We start from the raw sequence: 8,716 nt of genomic DNA, 5'->3' as shown, positions 1-8,716 counted from the left end.
GGTTATTACTTTTTGCCGCTTCACATCTTCAAAAGCTAAGTTAACAAACAACCCCATTTTTCCTCAACACCTCAATTTCCTAGATCTTTGCATACTTATTATCCCTTTACTTCATAGCTTCTTTCTCATTTCCCTTAAAAGGTTACAACTTTGTTTCCAAATTAGTCCAAACCAAATTTCATTTTCAACACAAAAGAAAGAAAAGGGTGGTGCTTTTAAAGCATTATAGATTGAGTTCATATTTCTCTTCCCAAAAGGCCTCAACATCCTCCAAAGTTTTCAACTTTGTGCTCAATCAATCCAATCCCAAAACCCCATTTCATTTTCCAACAAAATCATCACAAAAACATACAACTTTTTGGAACATTCCTAATTATGCAAGATCCAACAACAGTATTCCAAATCCAACAAGCCTTGCTGAAACAACCACACTTCCCAGAACAAGAACAACAACTAAAGTGTCCAAGGTGTGAATCCACAAACACCAAGTTCTGTTACTACAACAACTACAACCTCTCTCAGCCACGCCATTACTGCAAGAATTGCAGAAGGTATTGGACCAAAGGTGGCGCCTTGAGGAACATACCCGTTGGTGGTGGAACCAGAAAGACCCACAAACGTTCTTCTTCATCTTCATCTTCCACTTCAAATTCATCCATCAAACGGCCTTCATCATCATCATCATCACAACAAGCCAATTCTATTACTACTCATAGTAATAATAGCGTTATTTGTTCCGGGTCTGATTCGACCCGGACTTGCACCGACCCGGTTGGTCAAGATCAGAGGGTGTTGAACATTGGTGGTAGCTTTAGTTCACTATTGGGAAGAGATGGACCTTTTGGGGGGATTTTAGAGGGTATAAATTCAAATGGGTCAGAGCTGAAAATTGGTGAATTTGGTGGTGGGATTGGGAATGTGGGTTCTGGATTGGTCGCGAATCCGGATTCAGGTCGAAACCCGGGTTTGGATATTCAGAATAATGGTGATTCAAGCTATTGGAATAATGGTGGAGGTGGTGGTCATGGTTGGTCTGATCTTGCAATATACACACCTGGGTCAAGCTTTCAGTAGAAGCAGAATTGAAAGAGAGAAAGAAGATTTAAAAAAAAGTTTGAGCCTTGTATGGCTTAATCAGGGTTTCTTGATTGTGTTTGATTAGTGTTATATATTTTTAATACAGATACTATGGTTATTTTTTTAAAGGGTTATATTATATGGTTTTGGTCAAGATTATGGTTATGGTTGGTTGGCATCATGCTGTGGAGGATCATAATTCAGGAGGTTACTAAAGTAGCATCCTCTAGGTAATGGCCTTTTTTTTTTTCGCTTTTCTTTTTAACTTTTGTTTCATTTTGGCATGGTTGTGATTTGTGTTGCTAAAATTTATGAATTGTGGAAACTGAAAAGAAAACGGTATAGAGAAGCAATTAATTTTTTCTTCTTCTTCTTCTTTTGAGCGGGGTATTTAGTTTTGGAGGGATGTTAATGCTATTGGATCAAATGCTTGTCATTTCATGTAATTAATTATTTGGTATGTGTTTTTGGCATAGCTTTTGAAGCATCCAAGTAAGTGATTGTTCATTATTTAGATATTTGAGGGAATGTGAGGGAAGATCTTGGAAAAATCCAAAAGTACCCTGTTTTGATGTTATGTCTTGTTTTGTACCTTATCAATGGAGCTTGAAAACAAACACACATGGTTCAAACTTCAATGTTCAAAGTTCAAACATACCCCTTGCCTGTTGTTTCTTTTATTTTATGTATTCTTTAGTATAACTCCACGTCAATTAGATTAGTGTTTGTTTTGAGATATTGAAAGAGAATGACTAAAATTTAGTATTATATTCGTTTCTTTGAGATTGGAACTAAAATTTTAATTTTAGTCTCTTCAGTACTTCTAAAAAATAAAGACTCAAGAGATTAAAATTTTTGAAGACAAAAACTAAAATTTTATTAAAATTTGTTTCCTAAAATACCCTCAATCAAAACTTGCAAATCTAACTCTACTTTTTTGGTGAAAATTAGTTAGGACTTTCTTCTTTGTGCTTCCTCTGGACACTCACTCTCCTCAAGTAGTGACCTCATCGTTGTTGCTGGGACCATTTTGTCATCATCATCGGAGTTGCTAGTCGTTGTGACTTCCGTGTTTTTCTCTTTTCTTTCTCCTCTTCTTTATTTTCGTGCAGGATACTAAAATATTTTAAATTAAGCAAGATACTTGTTACGGTAGGTAACCGGAGATTAATGGGCTGGATGGCGCTGGTTGGTCCAATCGTCTGAGGGAGGAAGCCTTTGTCAGGGTCTGCGCCTTGGGGGCCTCCGTCCGACTTGTGAGTATGAGTGAATGGGGAGTGGTACTTGCAAAGACACTCCGATGCCTAAGTCAGCAAAGGGGTTAGCAGGTCTAGAGAGTATTGGGACTTAGAGATACCTGAGGGGTGTCAGTGTATTTATAGTGGTAAGCCAATAACCACCGTTGGAGTAGTGCCACTTTTCTAGGGTGTTAACCGTTCCTTTATCTTAGGGAAGTTAAGATATGGCTCGTGAAGTGGTTAGAGAGATTCTAGGGGCAGTTACTCATTCAAATGAGTGCTTATCTGCCAGTTAATCCTCGTTCCCGACTTTTTTAGAGCAAGTCGTGACTAGTTCCGACTTCGTAACGGCTAATCTGGTGAAAGGTGAGGCCAACCCTTTGGGTTGGGCCTTTTTATTTGGATCCTGAGCCTTATTCGTTGGGCCAGGGTATGAACAATACTAAAACATAATTCAGTTATATACACTTTATACTAAACATAATACAAAAATTTAATTCAGCGTTAGTCTTTTATCTCAATCTCTCTTTTTAATGTAGCCTTAGGTGCATATTAAGTCTTATTAAGGTAATCCATTGAAATCTTAAATTTTTTACTTTTTTAATAATAATTTTTCTCATTAGATACTATAAAAAGTGTTCTAGGAAAACCTAAATTTATTTGTTTATTTACACAATGGCTTTGCCAATATTCACTCGAGTCAAATGAATGCACCAAATTCTAGATCATAATGTGCTCCCATAACCAAATCCAAGTTGAATTGAAAGTTATGTGATCAAGGTGTGTATGTTATTTAATGGATGTGTGATCAGCTTAATTTTCAAGTGGACACTTCATGGTCCACATTCCATGATCTGTGCTTTTTTATTATGGACCACTATATCCATTAAGTTACCATTTCATTTACAATTCGGCACATGTGTGGGGTTTATTTCATTTTAAATATAACATGTAGCTTGGTGTTAAACTAACCTGTGGGTACCTCTTTTTTTTTTCTTTGTCATTAAGTATTTGTACTTATCCATTTCGAATACTAATAATTGATGTATGTATATTGACATTTAAGTATGATATTTAGTTAACGTCCAATAAGAATGATATTTAGTTATGTAAGTGTGTAATTTAGCAAGTGCTTCAGAACATAAATATAGATACTGAAATAATGAAAAGAAAATAAATAAAGGCGTCTTTATGGCTAAAATTTTCAAGATTTTTTATATTTCTACTTCAATTAGCAAGATATAACATTTTTTTAACATGGGTTAATTTTTAATTTTAATGTTTTTACTTTATTTACCAAAATCTAGTTTTAATTTTCTCTTCTGATTTCTGATGATCACAGTGTCGTATAAGTACAATACTCAGACAAAATTGTCTTAAATTGGCCCCACACCGAAAGATAAAGATGTAATTTTGGAACCAAATATGTGGAGATAACATAAAGCACTATTTAAATGTCAATGGTTCACTTATCTACCCGCCCCAACAATGAATGTCAAATTGATACCATGCTTATATGAATTTCAAATTTTCCATATTTCAAAGACAAATGGCATTTAAGCCATTGACTAGGATTTCCATTTGTTGCCAACCAAAGATGACTGAGACAGAAGATATGACTTTGTTTCCTTCCCTCTATTCAATGTTGTCCATATCAACTATAAGATAAGTTAGGTACCTGAGGTGGTGATTCAAAAGGGATGATTTTTTGCTTACACTCTCTCATAGTCATATCCATGTTTGGCCAATCACAGATGTTTGGATTTCAAGATTTGGGTCTTGATATTAAAACTTAAAAGAATAGTTACTCTGTTGAGTTAGTTTTGATGGAGACTTCATATGATTAAAGACAACTTCAATAGTGATTTTGGGTTTAGTAGCTTGTATAGATTAAAATTCTTGCCGCCAATGGCAATAATCAATTGGTAAATGTTAACCTTTTATAAAAAAAAAAGAATATAAATTGTTAACATTGAAACAATGAAACCTTTTCAAAGTGATCAAGTGGTAAATGCGGAGAGCAATTTTGAATGGTACATGAATTATGTTAAATCTATTAACTTGTGATAACGTTATATTAACCTAACCGGTAACTCATCTGTAAAAGTGAACACACCAAACATTGTCAATTAATTCTCACTGCTATCAGGATAAGAAAACTTTGTACCTTTTAAACCAATTCAGTACTTCAACAGTTACATTACATCAAAAGTATACAGTTCAAGTAAGAGAAGGAAAGAAAATGACCCATGAAAGTAAAATATCAAGCATTGCATGAAACAAAATCACCATTTTTAATTGCTCTCCGAGCAAATTAAGGATACTTTTCATGTGTTTAATCAAGCTTGGCTTAGGTCCAATGTCAATTCCAAAACGCATGTCTGAGTTGATCACAACAAAATTACAATTCTAAACTGAAACAAAGATTTTCTCTCCAGCAGCAGGCAATGCATCTAACATGGTTTTAAAGTCAACATCCTCATGAGTGTTGAGCACTTGAAATATTAATACTCTCAGAAATAGAACAATTTTCAAATTTCAATGTCTCAAGGAAAGGATATTTAGAAAACATTTCAAGAAACCACTGGTCTGAAATAACAGTACTATTCCAAGACCATGAGTACAACAGCCTCAAATTTCTGCAACTATCAAAATCCAGCTTGTAAGGCACATCTCTGTTATTAGGAATATAACACAAGCTCTCAAGATTTGGAGCATCAATATAAACCGCCTGTATTCCTTCAACATCAACTCCTTTAAGCTTTTCTAGACCACACATACTTAGAGAATGTCGTGAAGTATAATTTTGGGCAAACCAGAGATTTGATCCATTTTCTCAGTTACAAGTATATCCCTAAAATCAAGTAGAAAATCAGCAACATATACTACAGAGAGGCCATGTGAATCCCCAGCTGCAAAAAAATCACACAAGTTGCAATATTAAAGAAAATTGTTCACCAGAAAAGTGAGTTTGATGCATTTTACTGGCTGGTGTCATAAAAAAGATAAACCCCTAAATTGTATATTTCTACCCTTATATGTACACACATCACACAAAGCTAAGCGTCTTAAATTAAGAATAAACTTATACATTTCTTCATCAGGACACAATTTCAAGAATTCCAATGACACATCTATACCTATCTCACACCATTTCTTTCATGAAACTAGACAATATCACAAAGTGTAGTTATAAATTATAATCTACTATTAAAAAGCGAAGCTATTGTGAATTCCGATCAAGTCTCTTTTTTTTTCGGTAAATAAACAACTTATATTAGGGACCAATAATTTTTAATGATTTTGATTATTATTTGGTCAGCTCAAATATTAAATTATCTTTAACAAATATATTTTATTATTTTATGTGTATAAATTTTAATAAATATAAGTGCAAACCGTATTATTTCATGCGTATAAATTTTAGTAAACATAAATATAAATTATGTATTTATGTGTAACCTCTTATAAATGTGGGTGAAAAATACTAACATTGCATTGCTGATGAAAAAAAATAGAAATTTAGAGTATTCTCAAATATAGAATATTAATAAAAGAATTTGAATTTTCTAAAGTAAAAAATTAGTCATTATTGATTTCATAACTTTCATAAAATGTGTATCCATTATTTTAATTTAAGAGTAATTAACTTCTCACTTTATTATTTTATCATTTTACTAATCTTCTCATTTTAGAGAATTTTGATCCCAAATCAAAACATAAAACTACTAGAATCCATTATTTTGACACCATCATATGAACAACCCTTATGCAATATATTAGCGGCCCCAAACAACAAAATCATAACTCCTATTATTGTTAGTACCAAATATGACATCTCAAACTCAATTTACCAAATAAGTAATGTATATCAGTTGATAATAGAAAGATTACAGTTCTAACATAAAACCAACTCTTTCATGAGCATAACATGTTGGCAATGCATCTAACATGGTATCAAAGTCAGCGTTCTCATCAATCTTGAACGTAAAAAGAACCTTGACACTCTTCAAGGCATGCCACCAACATTTTGAATTACTTGAACTGCAGTGGCACTCTTCCTCGCTACCCATCAGCATCTCACACAAAAACTGTTGTTTTTTGCAAAATAACAAACGGAGTTAGAAAGAACATATTGATGAAAAAGTATAAACACAAATGCAGTCACTACTGGGATGGAAGTACTGTTGTAAATGCAAGACTCAGAAAATTATTGGAGGAAAATGACATACCTCAATGAATGCTTTACTATGAACATGAGAGCAAAAACTAACTGAAATAAAGTTCGGGCAGCAATTTGAAAGCAAGTAATTCATAAAAGGGAAATAAAGAGCTTCATCTTTCGGAGAAAACTGTATTTCCAAGCGTTTTATAGTTGGAGAAATAGATGAAACTTGGAATGCACCCTGCTCTGGTTTACTCTACAGAATTCAGACAAACAAACAAATAAATAAAATAGGCAAATTTACAAGCAGAATGAACCAGTGTAGTAGAAAGTGTATACTTACTAGAAGTGAGCGACAGATAAAGAGGGAGATTAATGCCAAAATCCTTTGGGGATTAATGTTTTGGACGAATTTCCTCAAGCTACAAAGGTTCGGAAAATCCACAATGCTAAAACTATTGACTTCCAATTGATTAGAACTTTTCTGAAAAGATAGACCAGGTGGGTGGTTTCCCTCATAGGCAAATGATAATAAATTTCGAGCATCAATGTTAAGCTCCTGCAAGTTAGAGCAGTGTGATAACTTCAAGACCTTGAGTTGAGCACTCGAAATATTAATCCTCTCAGACATATAGCAATTGCCTAGTTTCAAACTCTCAAGGAAAGGAAGCTTAGAAAATAGTTCAAGAAACCATTTGTCTCCAATATCAATGCTCTTCAAATTCCATAAGCGCAACCATCTCAAATTTGTGCAATTATCTAAATTCAGCTTGAAAGATGCATATGGATGAATACAATAATCTAAGCTCTCAAGATTTGGAGCATCAATATATACTTCCTGCATTCCTTTAACATTAACTTTCTTGAGCTTATGTAAACCATGCAAGAATAGTGATTCCACAGAACTGAACTCAAACACCGGAGGAATTTCTCAAGTTAGAGGGTTATATACAGCACAATCAATCACGGTTAAATCTTCAATTAGAGGACAATGAAAAATGAGATGATCTATAATCCCTTCATGTGCAAAAAGTAGTCTATATAGAGTTATTATTCTCAATGAGTAAAGCTTGATGGAATGGGTGAGGAATGCTTGCTCAAATCTGATTCGTCCCATCAACACCAACTTAGTAAGTGATTTGGATTCAATGATACTGAGTGGAAGCTCATAAAACCTGTCCACACTGTCTCCCAATACAAAGCCACCAGGGAGGCCAAGCTGTAAATGTAATACTTCGCCACCACTTTCAATAGCCATCTTCATCCATAGATCAACACGGTGGGCCATATACTTATGGTCTACATAGTCCATGATAAGCTTGAATTCTTTGATTGCTATGCCTAGGTCACGGAGCGCTTTTCTCCCATGGAAAAGTCTAGGAGTCAGCAACTTTATTAAATTCTGACAAGCATATAACCAGCTAAAGAAAAATGAATAATTCCACACCATTGGATGAAATCTCACACCATTAAAAATATCATTGATGGCTACTTAATGGCTACAAATCATAAAAATTGCTAGCTCCTAACACTCCTCTTCTCCCAACATAGTCAATAACTTTGTCTAGTTTGATATAATTGTTTAGCGTTACATCTTGACTCCTAAAAGGTTGATCGCTGCAAATAGACAATATCGGAAACGTAGACCATGTTTCTCTCCAAGCCTTTGATAAAACACTAGTGCTGGCAGAATCTCTATCCGAAAGTCTTGCGAGAATGTCATGAAGTATAGCTTCTGTCAAACCAGATATTTGGTCCATTTTTTCCCAGCTTCAGTACTAATAGGAAGTATAATATCATAGACGGATACATTGCCATTCGTAAATTGCGAAGAAAGAAAGCAAACAAAAAAACGCACGTATTAATTACATTTTTATTATCAAAATGATTCATCTTGGAAGCGAGAGATCTATGACTATGAATGACTTTTCAACTAACTACAGTGATGAGATTTTTCATAGTAAAATTCATAAAATATTAATCAAATTTTCATCATGACCCAAAATTCCCCAATTCAAACTCATAAAATACTATAATAATAATAATAATAATAATAATAATAATATAAAAGATCAATGTGGGAACCTATGTAGATCTCCATCAAAAAAATTTTCTATTTATTGTTATTATTATTATTTCAAGCATTATGTGAAGTGAAATAATGTTTGAAATAGATTTAAGACATAAAAAAGAAACCACAAGGGAGTCGGCTAATTTTTTTTTCTCTATGAAATTG

The 8,716-nt window shown here is 33.7% G+C and overlaps 3 protein-coding genes across 3 annotated transcripts; 1 reads left to right on the top strand and 2 right to left on the bottom strand.

The window, feature by feature from the left end:
- Positions 1 to 235: 235 nt before the first annotated feature.
- On the top strand, positions 236 to 1,231 carry LOC107619380 (dof zinc finger protein DOF3.1). Its single transcript, XM_088500635.1, has one exon. It carries the CDS (start codon positions 376 to 378, stop codon positions 1,072 to 1,074), a length of 699 nt encoding a protein of 232 aa, XP_088356761.1. The 5' UTR covers positions 236 to 375; the 3' UTR covers positions 1,075 to 1,231.
- Positions 1,232 to 6,072: 4,841 nt separating this feature from the next.
- Positions 6,073 to 7,579, bottom strand: LOC148543633 (uncharacterized). Its single transcript, XM_088500453.1, has 3 exons — positions 6,824 to 7,579; positions 6,548 to 6,736; positions 6,073 to 6,406 (listed from the first exon to the last, which is right to left on the bottom strand). The coding sequence occupies exons 1-3, from the start codon at positions 7,322 to 7,324 to the stop codon at positions 6,206 to 6,208; spliced, it is 891 nt and encodes a 296-aa protein (XP_088356579.1). The 5' UTR covers positions 7,325 to 7,579; the 3' UTR covers positions 6,073 to 6,205.
- LOC148543632 (F-box/FBD/LRR-repeat protein At1g16930-like) lies at positions 7,412 to 8,240 on the bottom strand. Its single transcript, XM_088498608.1, has 2 exons — positions 8,073 to 8,240; positions 7,412 to 7,882 (listed from the first exon to the last, which is right to left on the bottom strand). The coding sequence occupies exons 1-2, from the start codon at positions 8,238 to 8,240 to the stop codon at positions 7,412 to 7,414; spliced, it is 639 nt and encodes a 212-aa protein (XP_088354734.1).
- Between the last annotated feature and the right edge of the window lie 476 nt (positions 8,241 to 8,716).

This window comes from Arachis ipaensis, chromosome B9 (assembly GCF_059453495.1).
Source record: "Arachis ipaensis isolate K30076 ecotype BB chromosome B9, ASM5945349v1, whole genome shotgun sequence".
NCBI classification, from domain to species: Eukaryota; Viridiplantae; Streptophyta; class Magnoliopsida; order Fabales; family Fabaceae; genus Arachis; species Arachis ipaensis.
The sequence above is the reverse complement of the archived record's forward strand: the minus strand, read 5'-3'. Positions and strand labels throughout refer to the sequence as shown.

What these genes read in the sequence shown, in the direction of transcription:
- LOC107619380 (XM_088500635.1), top strand. Translation starts at nt 376, where the DNA reads ATGCAAGATCCAACAACAGTATTCCAAATCCAACAAGCCTTGCTGAAA.
- LOC148543633 (XM_088500453.1), bottom strand. Translation starts at nt 7,324, where the DNA reads ATGCAGGAAGTATATATTGATGCTCCAAATCTTGAGAGCTTAGATTAT. An exon ending in TTATCTGTCGCTCACTTCTA is followed by an intron (nt 6,737 to 6,823) that starts GTAAGTATACAC and finishes TGAATTCTGTAG; the next exon opens with AGTAAACCAGAGCAGGGTGC. An exon ending in ATAGTAAAGCATTCATTGAG is followed by an intron (nt 6,407 to 6,547) that starts GTATGTCATTTT and finishes AAAAAACAACAG; the next exon opens with TTTTTGTGTGAGATGCTGAT.
- LOC148543632 (XM_088498608.1), bottom strand. Translation starts at nt 8,240, where the DNA reads ATGGACCAAATATCTGGTTTGACAGAAGCTATACTTCATGACATTCTC. An exon ending in AACCTTTTAGGAGTCAAGAT is followed by an intron (nt 7,883 to 8,072) that starts GTAACGCTAAAC and finishes TATGCTTGTCAG; the next exon opens with AATTTAATAAAGTTGCTGAC.